This window comes from Uloborus diversus, chromosome 9, assembly GCF_026930045.1.
Source record: "Uloborus diversus isolate 005 chromosome 9, Udiv.v.3.1, whole genome shotgun sequence".
In the NCBI taxonomy this organism is placed as follows: Eukaryota; Metazoa; Arthropoda; class Arachnida; order Araneae; family Uloboridae; genus Uloborus; species Uloborus diversus.
The window spans coordinates 131,036,297-131,058,175 of record NC_072739.1 but is presented as its reverse complement, the minus strand read 5'-3'; the positions used below and the strand labels follow the sequence as shown (position 1 = coordinate 131,058,175).

The 21,879-nt window shown below is 36.1% G+C and overlaps 1 protein-coding gene across 1 annotated transcript in view; it reads left to right on the top strand.

Moving 5' to 3' along the window:
* Positions 1-4,649, top strand: part of LOC129229331 (heparan-alpha-glucosaminide N-acetyltransferase-like) — an 84,385-nt gene extending 79,736 nt beyond the window's left edge. Inside the window, exons 16-17 of the mRNA XM_054863623.1 lie at positions 839-951; positions 2,188-4,649. Of these exons, the coding sequence (XP_054719598.1) occupies positions 839-951; positions 2,188-2,363 (289 nt within the window). The 3' untranslated portion in view covers positions 2,364-4,649. The remainder of the gene's footprint in view (positions 1-838; positions 952-2,187) is intronic.
* Positions 4,650-21,879: the final 17,230 nt, after the last annotated feature.

Below are 21,879 nucleotides of genomic sequence, written 5' to 3'. Positions count from 1 at the left end.
ATTTCGCCAATTTTGCCTCCCACTTCCTGCATCAGAGTTCCATTCAAAATTTCTAATCCCTTGCAGGAAAAATTCCCGAGATCATCACTGATTTTTAGTCTACAAATTTAAGAGTGTTGTGCCAAGCTGTTGAACAATCAAATGCAAGTATTCAATCATATTTATATTTAATGACGAATTGGAACACCTAGTTAGTACCCAGATGATAAACAGTTAAGAAACACAGAAAAATTAATTTATATACAAAAGAGCTATGAGCTACATGTCTAATGATACAGGACTAGGATCAGATTAAGGCACAGGCACATGGGGCACAGGCCCAAGGCACAAAAATTTAGGGGGCACTAAATCTTTTGCTTTTATTTTTTGAAAAATAGAGTGTCTTCATATTGCACAGCAGCAAAATAAAAGTATTAAATCTTTTGAAAAAATGTCCTTAAAATTTTAACATTTTTTGCAAATTTCAAGTGAAGCCAAATATTTTATTACCTCATATACAGGGACTAAAGGAAAGTTGGGTTAGGGGGGCACCAAATGAAGTTCATGACCAGTGAAAAGTCATAGTCAGACTCTGGACTCAACCAACATTCTCTTTGTTCTTGGCCTTGCGCAAAATCGCATGCATGCACCGCAGGAAAAAATCTTTATTGGGAGCTGTTTGTGTCCAGTGTTTGAGAAAGAAACTGTTCAATAAGGAGGCAATGAACCAGCGAAGGCACCACTTATTCCGCTCATATTGAGCCCTTGATTTTTCGCCCTTCTCTACCTTGCCTTGAATTTTGTTTTTTTATATTATCACTTATGTGTTATTGTCATGATTTTGAACATTACTTTTCAGGTCAGTTTCTTTCATTTTTGCAACTGGAAGTTTGGCTTTTATTCTGCTTTCTATATGTTATTTGATGATAGATGTTCAGAACTGGTGGACAGGTGCACCATTTTATTATGCAGGTATGTGCAAATTGCAAAATTTTAAATTTTAGCTCATTTATACATAAATTTTACTTTTCTGCTTTGGTTTATTAATTTTATTTGTAATGCTACTAATGGGACTAAAAAGCATCTACGAGGAAACGCAGCTAAATCTTGAAACTGACCCCCTTACCCCACTGCACTGCAGAACCTTTGGTTTTAACCAGTGACGTACCTAACGTGGGTGACATCCGCAGCGGTAATTTCGGGTGCCCCGCCCCCCTATATAAATGCAAAAGAAAATATATATAAATTTTATGTAAACATGAAATTTATGCAATTTTCAGAAACAACTACATTTGAGGCAGTGAGAAACAAAGGGATGTAAGTGGACATTTTTTTTTCTAAATCATGCTGTATAGCAGCAACTACCAGGATTACTAGTACCATCTCTTGCCCCAAGACAGAGGAGGGGTTCACGTACCATGTGTACTGGTTATCTCCAAATTTTTAATTTAATCACTTGCATCCCTTTGCTTCTCACCGCCTCATTTGTGTTATAACTAAATTTTAAGTGAGCTAATGTGCAAAAGACAAACTTAAATGGGGACTTCAGTAAATTTTCAAATTTAGTAGTCTTAACAATGCATTTTAGCTCCATATTTTGCAAAAACTTGCTATTTCACTTTGGATGTCATCCCCTAGACGGGTGACACTTGGGGCAGAACGCATGTCAATCCTAATAGGATAGTTGATATCCATATAAGGACTGCTATGACCAAACCCTCGTATTCCAGAAGGTAAATTCTGGTTACACTAGTGCCTAGTGCCAAGTCTTCTTGGAACTTAAAGAGGTACACACAGGAGCATCACAATGGGAGGTCACTGTGATCTCCCAAACAGGTTTCTTACTTCACACATTTTATGTGATGCTTTGGCAAGTTTTTAGTTAATTGCAAAATTTGCATTTTTAAATCCCTGAATGCCCTTTTTCATTGGATATACTTGCAATGCACTCCCGTGTTTTATCACACGGCAAAATTTTGAGTTCCATTCAACAAATTGAGAATTTCTACCCTCCTCAAAATTTAAGTTTGGGATGCACATGTATTAACTGTGTGAAAAAAACTGTTTGAGATAAGGATCAGAAGAAAAAATGATGTTTAAATCTGAAGTAATTTTTTTAAATGAATTTTCCTGATCAGTGCATGCCTTCATAAACATCTTGTACTCCTGTTCACCTAGTGTTTATTATAGTTGCTTTATTTCATTTAGGGATGAATTCAATCCTCCTCTATGTTGGCCACAGCCTCACTCATACCATGTTTCCTTGGAGGTGGCAAATGGAGTCGAACCACACCAATGAGCTGTTTCTGAGTCTTTGGGGAACATCTCTTTGGGTCTTGATCGCAATATGGATGTATAAGATCAAAGTGTTTGTGACTGTCTGAATTCCTCACCGCCTTGAAATGCTTTCACGATGACATTTCTCTCAAAACCCTTGATATTTTTTGAGTCTTTATTTATGTTTTATGTGCTGAAGGAATACACAAGTTTCATGACATTGCTGCTTTCAATGAAGTATTTTTATCACTCATCAATGTCTGTTCTTATGGAGTTTTAGCAGCAAATGGCGAAGGAAATCTTCCATCCTTACTTGATTTGCAAGAGAAATCAATTTTCTCATTACCATTGTGGGAAATAAATGATTTTTCCAAAAGCAACATAAAATCCTTTAACAGTAAATAAGATGTACTAATGATGCTCTTATTTTCTTGAGCCATAATTTTTTTGCAAAAATGAAGTAAGGTGATTTTAGCAGCTGAAAATTTCATGAGTTTTACGGGAACAGAACCAAAAGTTAATTATGCATTTAAAGTTGAAATATTTTACGAGGTTTAAATTTGCGCAATTATGACAAGCTTGCAAAAATAAATGCTTTTGCAGTCGTAAATTGTTTTAAGATAAGTTTTCAAGTTAATTAATTATGTAAAGATTAGTGATTTATATTAGAGTTAGGGCTTTTGTTTTCTTCATTTTTTTTTTAAAAAAGTACTCAAAAATTTTGAAAATTTTGTTTTGGAATATGCATTGTATAATTTCTTAGCCAAGCAAACTCGCCTTTCCATAGCTAACACCTCAAAATTCAAGGTACAAAGCAATGACTATGTGTTGAAGAATATATTAGTATGAAATGAATTGAGCAATTGCTTATTCTATCGGTCTTTTTCTTTAAAAAAATAATAAGTTTCTCCTAGTTAGATTTCAAAAGAAATGCTTTTTGAATTTAAATGCATTTCTAATTTCTTTTCACCCAGTGGAAAACTGGAATTGCTTTCATCCTTCTTTACTGGTGAAAATTCACAAAATGTTACATTTTTGCTCGAATCAAAACTTCTGATTCAAAAATATCTGTGATAATGATACACAAATATGCTATATATAATTCCAAACAATATGCTTGGGACTAAATTTCCTTACAAAAATTGCAAATGCTTTTTTGAGCTTACATACTAGTTCTTGTTAGGCACATGAAAAGAGAATATAAGTGCGCAGTGGCCGATTTAATGGTTTGAAGGAATGTGGCAGCGTAGTTTTGTGGGTTCCTCTTGCCTTCACGTTACTTTATAAAACATTTTCGTGCCTCAGAGCCAGACTAACTTAAGTCATATAATCACTACTTTACAGGAAGAGGGAAAATGTTTGTCTGGCACATGCTAAGAATGAGAGGCTCGCTCTTTTAATGCTGGTAAATAATTATATAGGATTTTTTTTTAATTACGTTTACACGGCTGGATGCGAAATAGGATTTTACATACAATGCACTAAAAAGCTGAAAATCACAGTGTTTCGACTTACTCTAGTCTGGCTCTGAAGTACAGATTTATAAGGTACATTTTTCAATTACCTTCGGGATCCATGTGATTGTTATGGTCCCTCGCAATTGAGACAATTAGCACTTGGTAAATTCGCCCGCCACTGACTGTTGAGTTTTTCTTTTTTTTATCCGAACTCCTGTTGTATCTATCGACAGAAGAAGCTTCCATCCCTTCATCCAAACTTGTGTCACGCATTTTCATTAGGAATTTCTGCCTCATTAAGTTGTTCTTCACGTAGTCTGTATTATTGCAAAAGAAATCTTTTACAGTACAAAATCCTTTAGTTCAATTATTGTTATGATTTTTTTTTTTTTTGTTCATGCTTTTATTGAACAGTTGCTATTAAGGCATCATTGGACAGTTAAATAGAACAGATTTGATAATTTTACCATGAATTAAGTAACTCATTTAAAAATGCAACTTTCCTATAAAAAATGATTATGCAGTGTTTATTCTTAAATCTATGTATAAAAAGTTGTTGAATGTTTGTCTTGTAAGAAATGTATAAACTTATTTTCACTTCAAATATATATATTAAAGGTGTATATGAATGTAGCTTTATTTATTGTACAAAATGTATCAATGCTTTCTTGTGTGTGCCAACAAATAAAAAAAGGACTCTCAAAATTTTATTAAACCATATGATGTTTTATTAAATATGAATAAATTAATCATATTAATATTGTTGATTTTGTTTCAATATTTATTCTTCCCTTGAATTGTGTGAAGTGTTGGTGGATAATATCTACCAAATGGTGCTGTAGTTCAGGGGTAATGCCATTCCCTGAAATATTTGAGTTGTTATTGTAAAAATGATGTAAATTGTTTTCACCTTTGAAATAAATAAATAAATGTTTGCTTTTCAAATAATCTATAGCAGTGATTTTCAACCGTGGGAGGGAGGGGGGGGGAATCGCCCTTAAGGAGGCGATAAATTCTGGAGGAGCGATGAGTTTACAAGATAAATTAATAATTCTAAAAAGCAGGCGAATATTAAAATTGAACATACGAAACCAATTGTTCAGAGTTCAGACAAGCAATCGCAAGTTTAAAAAAAAAATACAATTCATGAGCTTCCTTTTATGTCCTCATACTTCAGTTTGCACCTTAAGGAATCATTTCATTACTAGCTGCATTACCCGGCTTGCACGGTCTACCTCGAAAATGAAAGTTTTGTCAAGTGACGCATGTTCAACAATCGGGCTCCAATTAGAGTAAAAAAAATACTACAAAATTTCCCGTCAAAATAATCTTTCTCAAGGAAAAAAAAACGGCAGATCAAAAGTTCCCGAAAAAATTAAACACAACCTCCATTAATACAACTAAAATCCTAAAAAAAAAGAAAGAAGATAAATCGCCAAATAATAATCAAAAAGGGAAATTTTACCTCAAAACAAAAACAAAATTTTATTTAGTGACAGCGGAGGAAATAAAAGTGGCAACCTTCTGAACGCTAATTTAAAATGAGATCGCGCAAACGATTGTTTTCCGATATAAAATTTCTGTTCCATTAGGCTTAGCAGTGCTTTTTAGTTTTTTCCTTATGATTTTACAGCTTTTTTACTTCCTTTTACAAAAAAAGGAAGTATTGTATTCGCAAAAAAATTTTCACTCAAAAATCGACATTAATTTCCATTTTGCTCACCCCCGAATGAATGTTAAGTTTTCTTTCCGACTCAACCACAGGTGAAAAAGTGCCTAAGAACGAAAAGACATGGGAAATATACATTTTGACGATTCCCAAGTTAGTTACAACGAGTTTTCTCCTGACATCTGTATGTAAGTATGTATGTATGTCGCATAACTCAAGAACAGTATGTCCTAGAAAGTTGAAATTTGGTACACAGACTCCCAGTGGGGTCTAGTTGTGCACCTCCCCTTTTGGTTGCATTCAGGTGTTCCTAAGGGGTTTTTTTTGCCCTTTTTTGGGGAGAAATCATTGTTAATTTCGATGTAAACTCAAGTGGTGTTTCAATTTGGCGAACAGTTGGCGATATATCGCCAGTCTTTTTGTCGCCAACTTGGCGAAAAAGTTGGCGTATTTTTTTTTTTTTTAATCTGGTTTCAATTTGGCCACTGTTGGTGATATTTAGAGAATAAACTATTGTTACAAATTCTGTAAATAGTAATTATTGTAGGAACGTAACCTGTAAATAGTTTCCCGTAATGAATATACAACCCCTTTTTCATTCGGCTAAATTATACGACCCCTATTTTCTTTCTTTTCATTGATAACGGTCTACGCATTTCGCGAAGAGGTAAGAATGTTGTGGAAAATTCTTTTCGGTGTATTTAAGCCGTTAGCGATGGATAAACAGTCAGTTTCGATTCAGATTTCGAACGGAGAGCATTTTGCTCTGTTTATAGCGAGGCATTTCGCTGTGTTGTTTTCGTATTTGGAAGTAAATACGTGTGTAAACGTTGAGTTTACGGTGTTGTGTGATAATTGCTTAATTGCTGATGAATAATTTAGCAGTTGTTGAGGATCTTTCCTGTACATAGTGTAAATAAATTTCCTGTGTTTTTATCAAGAACTGTGTCTTCATTTCAAGAAAGTGGAAGTCGCACCGAATCGGTTACAATTTGGCGCCCAACGTGGGGCGACTTCAGGACTTTCTTGCAGTAAGTGTGACTTTGGACTTTTTTTCATAAAGACTTTTTAAATTTGGACTTTATTTTTATGGTGATTACTCGCGCAATGGATGAACAATTAAAACAACTGCTTGATGCAATCAACTCTGTGAAGAGTGATATGGCGGCTAATCAAGAACAATTAAAAAATGATATGGCGGCTAATCAAGAACAATTAAAAAATGATATGGCGGCTAATCAAGAACAATGGAAAAGTGATTTAATGGTGCTGAAAAAGGATTTAGCTTCTAACCAAGAGGAAATTAAAAACGACCTTACTTCGGTAAAGACTGTGATGGAAAACAAATTTAATGAGATAGAGCATCGAGTTGATGCTTTTGATGAAAAATTTGAAACAGTAGAAAACCGTATCGCAACAGTTGAAAATCATGTGGATGAGGAAATTAAAAACATGGAAAGGAGATTGGCGATCGCGGAAAGCAGCTCTGTACAGTTTGGCGCTCCCACATCGGTTGCTCGACCGTCCATTAAACTTGCCACATTTGATGGGAAAACTTCGTGGCAGGTTTACAAAACTCAATTCATGATAGTGGCGGAAGCGAACGGATGGGACTTTGCTACCAAGGCCTGCCATCTTGCAGCATCCCTGAGAGGTGACGCAGCGGACATTCTTCAGACCCTTCCGGACAGCCAGCGCCTGGATTTCGCCGCCCTCACATCTGCGTTGGAGCTTCGCTTCGGTGAGAAGTGCCAGAAAGACTTCAGCCGACTCCAGTTGAAGTCCCGTTTCCAGAAAACCGGGGAAACCCTGCAAGAGCTAGCGGCGGACGTCGAGAGACTGTCTCATCTTGCTTTTTGCGACTGCCCTGCGGATGTTCGAGACCACCTGGCACTCAACTACTACATCGACGGGGTTCGAGATCCGGAAATCCAGAAAGCTCTACGGATGGCGGATGTCAAAGACCTGAGTTCTGCTGTTGTGTATGCGATGAAGTGGGAGGCCGCCCAGCAAGCAACCCGTGTGGATCGCCATCCCATCCGAACTCTGGAAGCTGATGAGTCTGATTCCAGGTCGTCCCACCTCGCTGAACTCGAGAGACAACTCGGTGACTTGGCAAGACATCTGAGCAGCATAACAGCCGAAAAGAAACAAGAGCAGAAGTGCTGGAAATGCGGTAGTGAAGGACACTTTCGAAGGAGTTGTCCGGCTCGCCAAGCTACACGAGGGAAGGAAACCAGAGCTCTGCAGATTTCCTCTTCTAGTAGTGGCAGTGATGGACTTTTCATTTACGCCCATGTAAATGGAAACCCCTGCAGACTGATTGTCGACACTGGAGCCAATGTGACAATCATTAGAACAGATGTGGCTCGTGAATTTGGATTGAAACTGCTGTGGACATCGCCACGCGTAAGTCTCCAGACTGTGACAGGTGACAAAATCGAGATTGACGGTAAAGTGGACTTGGAAATAGTGTTCGGGAATGCCACCTACCATCATACGGCATTCGTCGCTAATATCACGGACCCCTTCATTCTCGGATTGGACTTTTTGAAGAAATATGACTTCACTCTCGACTTCAAGACTAATGAGCTGCACTCGATGAGAGAAGACATAGCCGTTTTCCCTGCAGAAAGTGATGTAAAATCCGCTCATCAAATAATAGCCCAAACAGATTTATCGATTCCCTCATGGTCAGAATCATTAATACCTGGCTCCCTTGATGAAAGCAATAGTTTTCGATTTGGACTCATTGAATACCCTAAACTAAGCAATAACCTAAAAGGAGTGCTGGTAGCATCTACGCTTGTGGACCTTTCTAAGGATGTAATTCCTGTGAGAGTCGCCAACGTGAGTGAAAGGCCAAGGAATATCCGGAAAGGCGAAGTGTTAGCAACTTGTACTCCCGTAAACTGCATCATTAGAAGAATCAATTCCCCCGAGACTGTGTCTTCTGAGTCCTTGACATCGAAGTTAATTGGGAGTGCACCCTTATCGAAGGATCAAAGAACTGCTGCGGAACAATTGGTGGACGACTTCAAGCATCTGTTTTCATCTACATCGGAGGATGTTGGCCGTACGAATTTAACGCAGCATAGGATTTACACTGGAGAACACCCCCCTATTAAACAGCATCCAAGACGACTACCGTTCGCTAAGAAGGAAGAGGTTGAAACCCTCCTGAAAGAGATGAAGGAGAATGATGTAATCGAACCTTCATCCAGTCCTTGGGCCTCTCCCATCGTCTTGGTCCGAAAGAAAGATGGCTCCACCAGATTTTGTGTCGATTACCGACGACTGAATGAAATCACCAAGAAAGACAGTTACCCTCTTCCACGGATAGACGATACCTTGGACACTCTTTCCGGACACAAGTGGTTTTCGACACTGGACTTGAAGAGCGGCTACTGGCAGGTTGAGATACACCCTGAGGACCGAGAGAAGACAGCGTTTACAACTGGACAAGGCTTATGGCAGTTTAAAGTGATGCCCTTCGGCCTCTGCAATGCACCAGCTACGTTCGAGCGTCTTATGGAGACAGCGTTAAGAGGACTCTCTTACGAATCCTGTCTGGTCTACTTAGACGATATCATCATCGTGGGACGCAGCTTCGAAGAACATCTGGCAAATCTTAGGAAGGTGCTGCAAAAGCTTAAGGAAGCCAATCTGAAGTTAAGCCCGTCCAAATGTAATTTGTTCCGCCGGGAAGTGAACTACCTTGGTCACATCATCTCTTCTGAGGGTGTGCAAACCGATCCAGAGAAGGTATCTGCGGTCAGAAGTTGGAGTCGTCCCGAAAACATCCATCAGTTGCGAAGTTTCCTGGGGCTCTGCACGTACTACAGGAAGTTTGTGAAGGGTTTTTCCAACATTGCACGACCTTTGCATAAGCTGACGGAGAGCAAGCAAAAGTTTGAATGGTCCAAAGAATGCGAAGATGCATTTCTACGACTGAAGGAGGCTTTAACATCAACGCCTATCCTCGCCTATCCTCAGCCTGAAAAATCCTTCATCCTGGACACTGATGCGAGCAATGAGGGAATTGGAGCTGTTTTATCCCAAGAAATTGACGGAAATGAACATGTCATCGCTTACTGGAGCAAATGCTTATCAAAGTCGGAGCGAAATTACTGCGTCACCAGAAAGGAGTTACTGGCCATAGTGAAAGCTGTAGAACACTTCCATCATTACCTCTACGGCCGAAAATTTCTGCTTCGGACAGATCATGCCTCATTAACTTGGCTTTTGAACTTCAAAAATCCGGAAGGTCAGATAGCCAGATGGATACAGCGGCTCCAGGAATATGACATGGAGATCAAGCATCGAAAAGGGTTATCTCACAGTAATGCTGACGCTTTATCAAGGAGACCCTGTCCTGAGAACTGCCACTATTGTTCCCGAATCGAGAAACAGTATGGAACGACTAGCCCTACCGCCTACCAGGTGACAGTGACTTCAACATCATCAGAACCTGATCCATGGAGTGACGACCAAGTTCGAAAAGATCAACTTGAAGACCCCGACATAAAACCAATTTTGGAGTTCATGGAAAGTGACAGTCGGCGACCTAGCTGGCAGGACGTTTCCATCTTCAGTCCTGCAACAAAAAGATACTGGGCTTTATGGAATTCGCTCCATTTACGGAACGGCGTGCTACACCGAAAATGGGAATCTGACGACGGCAAAACATCTAGGTGGCAGTTACTACTTCCCCGATCAAGGATTTCAGATGTTCTGAAAGAAATACATAGTAGTGCGACTGGAGGACATTTTGGTGTCTTGAAAACCCTCAATAAAGTTCGGGAGCGCTTCTTCTGGAGCAAGGCGAAGGATGACGTGGAGAAGTGGTGCCATTCTTGTGACGCCTGTGCTGCTCGTAAAGGACCGAAGAAGAGAAGCAGAGGGAAGCTACATCTGTACAACGTTGGAGCTCCTTTCGAACGAATTGGGATCGACATCCTGGGTCCTCTACCAAGAACTGCTGATGGGAACAAATACATTCTTGTTTCCATCGACTACTTCACCAAATGGCCGGAAGCATATCCCATTCCAGATCAAGAGGCTACCACCGTAGCAGAGACTTTAGTCCAACATTGGATCTCGAGATATGGAACACCTTTGCAGATTCATTCCGATCAAGGGAGGAATTTCATCTCTGCTGTGTTTAAGGGCCTATGTCAAATTTTCGGAATTGAGAAAACTAGGACAACACCACTACACCCACAATCGGACGGCATGGTGGAGAGATTTAACCGCACAATCCTGAATAATCTCTCACTTATGGTATCCAGAAATCAACAGGATTGGGACAAGAAGCTACCTTTGTTCCTGCTGGCCTACCGCAGTGCTGTCCACGAGACTACCGGATATGCCCCATCTCAGATGCTCTTTGGACGAGAGCTTCGGCTACCTTGTGATCTCGTCTTCGGTCGTCCTCCGGATGCGCCTTCATCGCCTGAGGAGTACATCCAGGATCTCCAGGCCCGGTTGGAAGACGTTCATAACTTCGCACGAGAGCGAATCAACATCGCGGCAGAGAAGATGAAGACCCGATACGACACAAGGTCTACTGGACATGAATTCAACGAAGGCGACAAGGTTTGGTTATGGAATCCCATCCGACGGAAAGGTCTGTCACCCAAATTGCAGTCGCATTGGGATGGACCCTACAAAGTCCTTAACCGACTAAATGACGTCGTAGTGAGGATCCAAAAATCACCTAATGCAAAGGGTTGTACATTATGATCGGTTAGCCCCATACTATGGCCATAGTTCATGAGTATTACGTAAGCAACCATGGTTGATCACATAAAAGTTGTAGATAATTTTTGCTTTTAATGTTTAGTAATATTTCTTGTTATTATTGTGTTTTCTGTATCTGTTAGTTATTAATTAATGTGTATATTTGTAAACCCGTGATAGAAGTTTGGCACCCTTTCTGGGGATTGTACTGCCCGGGACGTGCAGTCCTTAGGAAGGGGGCAATGTTACAAATTCTGTAAATAGTAATTATTGTAGGAACGTAACCTGTAAATAGTTTCCCGTAATGAATATACAACCCCTTTTTCATTCGGCTAAATTATACGACCCCTATTTTCTTTCTTTTCATTGATAACGGTCTACGCATTTCGCGAAGAGGTAAGAATGTTGTGGAAAATTCTTTTCGGTGTATTTAAGCCGTTAGCGATGGATAAACAGTCAGTTTCGATTCAGATTTCGAACGGAGAGCATTTTGCTCTGTTTATAGCGAGGCATTTCGCTGTGTTGTTTTCGTATTTGGAAGTAAATACGTGTGTAAACGTTGAGTTTACGGTGTTGTGTGATAATTGCTTAATTGCTGATGAATAATTTAGCAGTTGTTGAGGATCTTTCCTGTACATAGTGTAAATAAATTTCCTGTGTTTTTATCAAGAACTGTGTCTTCATTTCAAGAAAGTGGAAGTCGCACCGAATCGGTTACACTATTGAATCACATTAAAATTGCCAATAATGGGAAAATGACATTAAATTGGAGTAAAAGGAAGTCATGTGAGACACTCATCAGCTCGTTTTTTTTTTTTTTTTTTTTTGTTTGGAATTTGAAGGAAATAAATGCACTCTATGGGTGTCTTTCGCGCGCTTTCAAATGCCGCCAAAATCAAACTGATCGGATAATTATTTCAGGTAGAAAGAGCCCTTTAATACCATTTTCGGGTCCTAAAATTAAAATTCAAACGGTTTGGTTCTTTGGGTGTTCGAAAACACCCCTACGTTTCTTCTCGGGTACCTAAGTACCTCCCTGCGAAATTTGGTCTAGATCCGATGAAAACTGAATTTGTATAGGAAGCATACATACATATATAGGGGATAAGTGATATAGGGGAAAGTGGGGTAAAATGGGGAAGTCAGGAGCAAACCAGGTACCCCCTTCTAGCCTCTCTAAGCACTGCAATCATGTGGACAGGAGAGGAACTACCTTCCACCTTGATGAAGAAGCAGCGGCCATCAAATTAGAACGTAATAGACTCGCTTCTTTCGTTCCTGTGAAGAAAATTCTGTTTGAGTGGTTTTTGCTTAAAATTTTTGAACCAAACTAGACCGATTGTACTACTTTCCTGTTTCTGCAACAGTAAAGGTATGTAGCTCTCATTGTATAGCATTTAATTACCTTCATTATCATTCTAAGTAATTGTCTGTAGCGTTCTGTATAGTCATATGATGGCAAGATAAACGAGTCAAAGAAATGACGACATTATAAAGATGCCAAAAAAGGGCCAGAAAATAGGCGTCCAAAAAAAAAAAAAAACCCGAAGGAGTAAATGAGGGATGAGTTCAGTGAAGAGGATGACAATACTGCCTGCATTTACTGCATTGAGCTTTACTCGGACTCCAAGAGGGGTGAGGGATGGATCCAATGTCGTCGTTGGGCCCTGGGGCCGAAGAGGAAGATAACTATTTTATTTGCGACTTGTGTCAATAGGCCTTGTATTACAGCAAAAAATTAAAGGTTAGGTAAAGACAATTAAATTTACTGACAACTCATTAATATGTGTCCTTTTATACTTATTTTAGTATGTTATGGCAATAGTTAACATACAGTGACTCCCAAAAGTGTTCGTACACCTACGGCTTTCAGCGAAATTGGCCCCTATCCATTGGTTAGAATTAATATTTCGGAATAGGTATTTAATTATAAGACCTATGATCATTTTTTAACAAAACTACATGAAAAGTTTTTAAAAAATATTGAAACTTAATTTTTTAAAAATAAAAAACCAAAAAGCGCCGGAAATTTTATCTCACAAAAGTCTTCGTACACTTTAAAAAATGTCTATATATTATTGAATAATCTAACTTTTTATTAAGTTATTATTTAGTAGAATATCATGCAGTATCAACAACACCTTTTAAACGCCTGGGAATAAATTTCATTCTTTTTTCTTTCTTTCCTTTTTTTTTTTTTTGCGTAATTTCTTAGTAAGTGTTCAATCACACTTTGAGCCTTACTGTTTCTAGTTCTATTTTCGTTTCAAAACCGTATTTTCGTAATCTAGCCACCAGATATCTCTAAATATGCAGTGACTCCCAAAAGTGTTCGTACACCTACGGCTTTCAGCGAAATTGGCCCCTATCCATTGGTTAGAATTAATATTTCGGAATAGGTATTTAATTATAAGACCTATGATCATTTTTTAACAAAACTACATGAAAAGTTTTTAAAAAATATTGAAACTTAATTTTTTAAAAATAAAAAACCAAAAAGCGCCGGAAATTTTATCTCACAAAAGTCTTCGTACACTTTAAAAAATGTCTATATATTATTGAATAATCTAACTTTTTATTAAGTTATTATTTAGTAGAATATCATGCAGTATCAACAACACCTTTTAAACGCTTGGGAATAAATTTCATTCTTTTTTTCTTTCTTTTTTTTTTGCGTAATTTCTTAGTAAGTGTTCAATCACACTTTGAGTCTTACTGTTTCTAGTTCTATTTTCGTTTCCAAACCGTATTTTCGTAATCTAGCCACCAGATATCTCTAAATATGTTGCATTAAGTTCAAATCTGGATATTGAGGGGGTATTTTCTAAACTTTAGGACAATTTTCGCGCCACTAGACGCAAAGTTGAAAACCGTGTGCTCCTTATCGTTATCTTGATAAAAAAAAACAAATTTGTTTCCAATAACCAAATTTTTGGCTAAGAGATCAAAATTGGGTTTTAAAATATTTAAAGGAACGGTATGATTCATTATTTCATCAAAAAATTCCAAACTATCAAATCCTGATGCCGATATGCACCCTCACACTATAACACCTCTACCGTCCTGATTAACTGATCCAACTAAGTTCTTAAAATTAAGTTCCAAATTTTTTCTTGTACTTACAGTTATACAACAATTTAACAAAAAATGTTGAATTCATTTTTATCTGTAAGTAAGACGTAATTGTAAAACGTTTTGAGCTTATTTATCATTGATTTTGCGACGAAAACGTAAGCTTTTTGTTTTTCGCACGACCAAGAAAATTTCTGCAGGAAGAGGTCCCATTTAATCCAGCTACTCATAGAACTTTGTGAGCAATTTTGGGTGAAAATTAAATGTAAAATGTTTCATTTAACTCTGCAGAAACTTTTACAGTACTGAAATGTGTATTTTTCATACATTTTTTTAACTTGAAGTCTCCGATCAGGCTTTGTCTACTTTGCCGGTTGACCTTTTCTTGCCTTGTTTTCGGTCCGAGTGTTTTCTTTAAAGCATTTTATCTAGTACTTTACTATGGAATGGTATAAATTATCTAATTTTGAGACATTTTAAACCAATATACCGCTACTGCGAGGAAAAAAATCAAATTTCGAAAGGTGTTTATGTTTTTTTGCGAGTACCAGCCATTTTAAAGTAATAAGCACAATATTAAGAAATAAATAAACAAAAAATTGAAGCCAAATGACTTTTAAGGGTCAACACAATGCAAAAATAATAATAAAAAAACAACATATAATTTTAATCACGAATTTATTCGAAAACATTTGAGTGTACGATGACTTTTGTGGCGTGTTATTTCTCCGTCTCTTCGTTTTTTGACCCATTTCAAAAGAAGATCCGTCAATATTTTGAACAAACTACTGGGTTGTATTTAGAATGACATAGGAATGTTGTGAAAAAATATTCGACTTTATATTCGAATTCAGTTTCGCGTTATTTTGGTTTTACTGAAAAATTTCAAAGTACGAACACTTTTGGGAGCCACTGTATATCACTAAATAAAACTTGAATTTTGTGGAAAATTTTTTTTTTCTCATAGCAATAACTTGTCTACCCGGTTTTACTCCAATAGTTGGGCAAAACCGGGTAAAATGACATTTTTTTTTACAAAAAAAAAAGTCATTTTACCCGGTTTTTAAAGTCATTTTACCCCAAATTAAAAGTTTTTGTAAAAAGAAAAAAACCAAAATAAAATGAAATAATAATAATTAAAAAAAAAAAAACACTTATGGTTTTGAAACGGTGATTGCATTAATAGATAAGTAGTGCATACTTTTGCAAAATTTTGTTCCTTTATGCTAAAAACTGATTTCTGGAAGCCTGCAAACCTTAGGGTCCCGGTTTTATCCCTCTTTCCCCTATATTCTTTGTTTTATTTATATAGATTCATCGGGAAATTTATGAATTTTTCAATTTAACCTGTTGGTAATTAATTTAATTTCTAAATTTACTGTGTTAGTGTTTTTAATTTTTCCCAGATTTCAATTTAAAAAGGAAAATATTTTCATAAAAATTTAGTTCCCTTTTTGAAACGTAGGACAATAATCTTAGTGATGTATTGCCCTTCAAATAGTTATCAGTTCATTTTGTAAAAAGAAAGAAGAGAAAAGCATAAAAAAAAGTATTTCATTTATCTTTTAAGCTTAAGAGCGATTGAATAAAATTGCTTTATTATACACACTTTATTTCAAATTAAAATTAGGCATGCATATATTTAGTACTGCATTTTAGTATTTCACTTTCGCCAGCTTATGCTTTTTTCAAGTTAGAAAAAAGGGAGGGGAGGGGGCAAAATGGGTACAGGTAACCTCTAGGTAGAGTAAAGGGCCCAAAAAGGTTGGGAACTGATATTAAACTGACCTTTTTTGACAGAAAAAAAAGACTGTCAAACAATGACATCTACTCTGTAAAAAGCTGGGCTCTGCCCAATGTTTTTCTTTTCCACAGCACTGCTAAAATTTTATAAAACTGAAACAAATTTATATCTGGAAATAGAAAGGTGTACATCGTCTGAAAAGAGAAACTCCTTACTCCTTGAGACAAGAGAGGGGTAAATCCTCTGATGAACTTGTTACTGTTGAGTTGAAGATCGTAATAAAGTGATTTTAACAGGTTTCTGTGATGTCTCTTAAGTCTTTGAACAAAAAAAAAAAAAAGAAAAAAAGAAAAAAAAATTGTTCATATATAGAAAAGAAAGGTAAGTTAGAGATTCCTGTAAGTCCTGCCATTAACAAGTTGTCGGAACTGGTTGGTTGATTCCCATCCGCTGGTTTTTATGTAAAAATAAAATAATAGTTTAAAAAGCTAAAAATCCCATGTAGTGCTTGTCTATTTCCATTTTTGCAAGAACAGCAAATGGAAGAAATTTAATACAACTGATACGAAGCCCTCCCCCCCCCACGCTTATTTTACATTGAAGTTAACTGTAAACGTTCATTATTTTACTATACTTTCCATCAAAAGTTTATTTTTAACGTTTTAGTTCACATTGCTACAAAAGCGTGTTTTTTTTTTTTTGTTAACATCCAGAGATTACTTTTTAGTTCACATTGCTACAAAAGCATGTTTTTTTTAGTTTTTTAACTATTATTTTATTTTCTTTTTTTAGTTTTACTTGTTTTGCGGGAAAAAAAACATTTATTTTAACATAATTCTAGATGTTCTATATGCATGAAATCCCCCCCCCCAAACCGACTAAAGGGCTCGGGCAACATTTGAAAAAGGGATCTCTCAAACTCAAAAAAGATGAACGATACTCCTTAAAGTGTAACAGTCGAGCTCTAAAAGCGTTCAACTGCTCCGATGAATTATCTGTCGAATAATTGTCTAATCCATAATCCATACCAGTCATCGATATAATGTGTGTGGAAATCATATTTATATTATTTTAAAAATTTGAGGTACATTTTAATAAAATCATTGTTCAACAATAAATTTTCATTTGAAGGCTTAGGTACATTTTGGCATGAAATTAGTTTAAAACAATTATGATTCACATTCTAATTAAATTGGGACAGATTTTATCTGATGCAGAAAAATCAGGGGCTTCTATCGGTATTTAATTTAAATTTTTGTGAGCATTTTTTGTACTTATATTAATGGATTTTTGCAAAAATTTTGGTTAAAATTGAAATTAATAATTAATTAATTTGATCGTAGAACATTGCATTGTCATCTGGTCTGAGTTCGCATGCCAAATTTCAAAAGAATCCAATCGCAGAAAGTAGACGAAATTTGAGTTGCAATATTCCGTTGCTATATACATACAGGAGAAGCTAATAAAAGCGTGTGAATTAATAATAATAAAAACATCTAAAAGCAAGGGGGAAATGCAGAAATGTACATCTTTTAGGGAAATTTGGTCTTTTCGATGCATTCATTTGCATGAATATAAACAATCTAAAATGTGCAACTACATATGCACTTGTATTAAACCCAGGGTCTATTAATAACAGTCGACGGGAGCAAAACAAACTTTTAAAAAACCGCAATTAAATACGGAAAATAAGAATGATCGTGTATTTCTTCTTCTTCTTCCGGTCCCGGAGGAAAATAATGTTGAGGACTGCGTACAGAGCGCTTTGCCTCCCTTTCATATCTTATTTTGAATTAAAAACAGTTGTGTTAAGGCAGATCTTTTTATAGCCGTCTTAAATATATCAAGAATTGCTTAGAATTATATATATATATATATATATATATATATATATATATATATATATATATATATATATATATATATATATATATATATATATATATATATATATATATATATATATATATATATATATATATATATATATATATATATATATTTATTTATTTATTTATTTATTTATTTATTTTTTTTTGATGGATGAAGCAATTGATTTAATATGAGTATAATATGCAAATGACTGAAGTAATCTGACAGTATTAAAGTAGAGCAAAGAGAGGACAGGATCAGAAGAGGGCGAGGATAGCCCTTCCGTATCTTGGATCCTTAAGCAAATCCAGACTAAAAATGTCATTTGAACATAAGTTATTAGCCTTTATAGTTTTTATAATAAAGTTTCTTTGTTCAATGTTTTTACTACAATTCCATACTACGTGCTGGGTATTTTCAATTTTTTGGCAGGTCTCGCAGATGGGGTATTTGATTTCCTTAGTTTAAATAGTTTTTCTTTAGTTAAGAAGGAATCGGTTAGGATTCTATTCAATTTTGTTTCTTCGCTTCTGTTCTTGATCCACTTATAATTTTCATTGATCGAGTTTACAATGTTTTTGCATTTGGAGAAATATTTTGATCTCTCCCATATGATTTGCAACTCTTTATTCCTCTCTTTTTTTATATAATTTCACGTGTCATTCCATGTACAGATAGGAGACATAGGTGTTTGAGAGCATGACTCTGCTTCTTTGGCTAGTTTGTCCGCTTCTTCGTTGTCTGGAATTCCCTTATGGCCAGGGACCCATACTATTTTGATTTTGTTCTTTTTTGAGAGTTCCGATAAGTGGTGTCTTGTGTTGTATACCAGTAGGTCTTCGTTTTCGTTTTCTTCTTTTAGTGCTGTAATGGCACTTAGGGATTCGGATAAAATCATATTTGGGGAGTCATTTTTAATAAGGAATTTAGCAGCGTACCAGATAGCCCCTAGTTCCGCCGTGTAAACTGAACAGATGGGTGGGATTTTTATTTTCCTTTTTAATCCTTCCTTTTTGTTATAGATAGAGAATGCTGTATTATTTGATTTTGAACCATCAGTGGCCCAGATGTTATAATTGGGGTGTTGTGTTTTGAATTCTTCGAAGGTCTGCCTGATGATGTAGTCTGGGTTTGGTTTTTGAAATTCTTTGTTATTCAGGATGTACTCGATGTTGCTGTTGTCTGTTTCCGATTTTATGTATTCTTTGCATATGTAGTTTTCGTTCGCCGTGGTTTCTCTTTCTGTTTTTTCAAGGTTAGTGACTATTTCTAACATGTGTGTTTGGTTTTTTTTTGGAAATTTTTGATTGAAGTGATATATTTTTTATTCTTTTTAAATTTTTGTTTGCTGATGTATTTTATGTAATTCCATTTGATGCGGGTTTCTATGTTTTCTGTGTCTGTAATGATCCTGATTAATTTATTTGGAGCGAAGGTATTAACCCCTAGTGCTTTCCGTAAAGCTTTATTTTCTGTTGTCTCGATTTGTTTTTGACTCGATTTTGTATCTTTGACTCTGATCGTAATTCCGTAGTTGGCTTTAGCTATAATTGTTTGCTTTGTGACGTTGAGAGTATTAGCGTAACTAGCGCCAGATTGAATGCTCCCAAGCCAATTTATTACATGTAGCATTTTCTTCATTTTTCCATTTAGGTAATTCGTATGAACATTCCACTTTAGGTTGTTTTGAAAATATGCTCCTAGGATTTTGTGATTTGTTGTCCACTTGATGCTTGTTCCCTGTAAGTTAAATTTTGTGGAGTTTTTCTCGTTTTTAGGGGAGAAGTCAATTAAGACGGTTTTTTCTGTTGAGATAGTTATTTTGTTTTCCTTACTCCATTGTTCCAGGGATAATAAGTTTTGGTTTAGCTTTTCCTCTGCTTCGTTTTTGTTCTTCCCGGATACAATGATTGTCATGTCATCTGCATAGCAGAATATTCTACCTTTCTTTATATAATTTCCAATGTCGGAAATAAAACAGTTAAATAGAAATGGAGATAAAATTGATCCTTGTGCTATTCCTTGGTTAATTATGGCCTTTTCTGAATTTCTGTTGTTCCAGCTTATTATTATCTTTCTATTGTGGAGGAAATTTTGAATCCATTTTATAATTTTGTAGTCTATTTTGAATTGTATGGTAGTTGTAAGGGGAAATTATTCTAATTGGAGTGAGGTCTTAAGCGGGGTTCCTCAAGGATCAGTGTTAGGGCCTGTTTTGTTTATTGTCTTTATGAACGATATTCACAAAAATATTTCTGGGAACATGAATTGTTTTGCTGATGATGTCAAAGTTATGGGGACTGTAGAAAATGAAGAACAAGCAAATCAGCTGCAAGAGGATCTAGATCATATTACGGAGTGGGCTGATAAATGGGGTATGGCTGTTAATGTTGGGAAATGTCAAGTGCTACATTTAGGGCATGGAAATAAGTGTACAAGTTATTATTTGCAAGGTTCAGTCATTAGTCAGGCAGACAAAGTTACTGATCTGGGGGTCTTAATAAGTCAGGATTTAAAGTTTAGCCAACAGTGCAGCATTGCTAGCAACAAAGCCAATAAGATGCTTGGATTTATCAATAGATCTATTTCAAATAAATCTAAAGAAGTTCTTCTGCCCTTCTTAGAAGTTTGGTAAGACCCCATTTGGAGTATGCTGTTCAGTTTTGGTCTCCTTATCTTAAGAAAGACATTAATGTATTGGAAAGGGTTCAAGGCTAATAAGTGGACTTTCCCACTTAGATTATGATTCCAGGCTTAGAAGGCTAAAAATGTACAGTCTTGAGCAAAGAAGAGACCGAGGGGACATGATTCAGCTGTTTAAATTTATTAAAACGAAAGATGTTACGGGGCTAAAGTTTAGCACTGAAAACAGGACAAGGGGTCATTGTTTTAAGCTATTTAAATCTCAGGCTAACATGTATATTAGGAAAAATTATTATTTTAGCAGGGTAGTGGAACCTTGGAACAGCTTACCGGAAGAGGTGGTAATGAGCAAAGGAGTAGACAGTTTTAAGAGGGCCATTGATCTTCACTGGGGATTGTAAATTGACTATGACCAGTCTAGCTGGGCCCAGAGCCTGTTGCTGGTCGTCACTTTTGTATTTGTATTTGTATTTGTATGAATTTTTGTATCAGCTTTGGAATCCAAACGTTGTCATGAGCTCCTTTAATGTCTATGGCGATGGCGTACACAAATCTTTTTTTTTTCCCCTTAAGTAATAAATTAAGTTGTAAAGGTCATAAAGATAGTCTTCCGTGCCTCTTTCTTTGACGAAGCCATATATGTAGTTTGGAAACACTTTAGTTTTTCTTCTGTTGATTCTGTATAATATTATTTTCTCTATTAGTTTACTGATATTTTGGGTTAGTGCAATCTTATACATATAAAATCTGAGTATCTATCTATCTATCTATCTATGTCCAAGCTTCTTCTCCCGAACGACAGTGAACTGACCATCGAACCAGGTATCGATGGATTCGTCATCTTCCCGTCTTCATGTTTGGCTATTTAACATAATCCTCCGATAATAATTAGCGGAGATATCAATTAAAAACTATTAATTATGACTCTTAGATTTCAAAATCAAATCCCTATTTTTCGAAGGCTTTCCTCCATTCAAATTATTATTCAGTGCTTCATCTCAACTTTCCATAACAATGCTTTTATTAAAATGTATAGCGGGTGAAGAAAATCATTGAGATGAAAGATCTGTTGCCATTTTTTTTCTCGAATATAAAGAAATAAAATTAGGCTTTTGTTTTAAGGCTTTTCCTGTTTAAGTTGTTTACTTTTCGATTATTTTGCCGTAATCTGCAGCAAAATTTTGCTGTTTTTTTCTTTTTTTGTTCAAGCCTGATTGTTAAATACGCGTCACATGACATAACTTTCATTTTCGAGGAGGACCGTGCACGTCGTAAAGTAAATGAGTGATTTACATGCAGTTTATTTTTAGTTTGCATAGTACTGAGTTAGAATGTGAGTTTCCCTGTTTTCGTGTGGACAATCTTAGAGAACACTTCCCACTGATATAAATCTTGGTGGGAAGATTTTGATAATGGGGTTATTT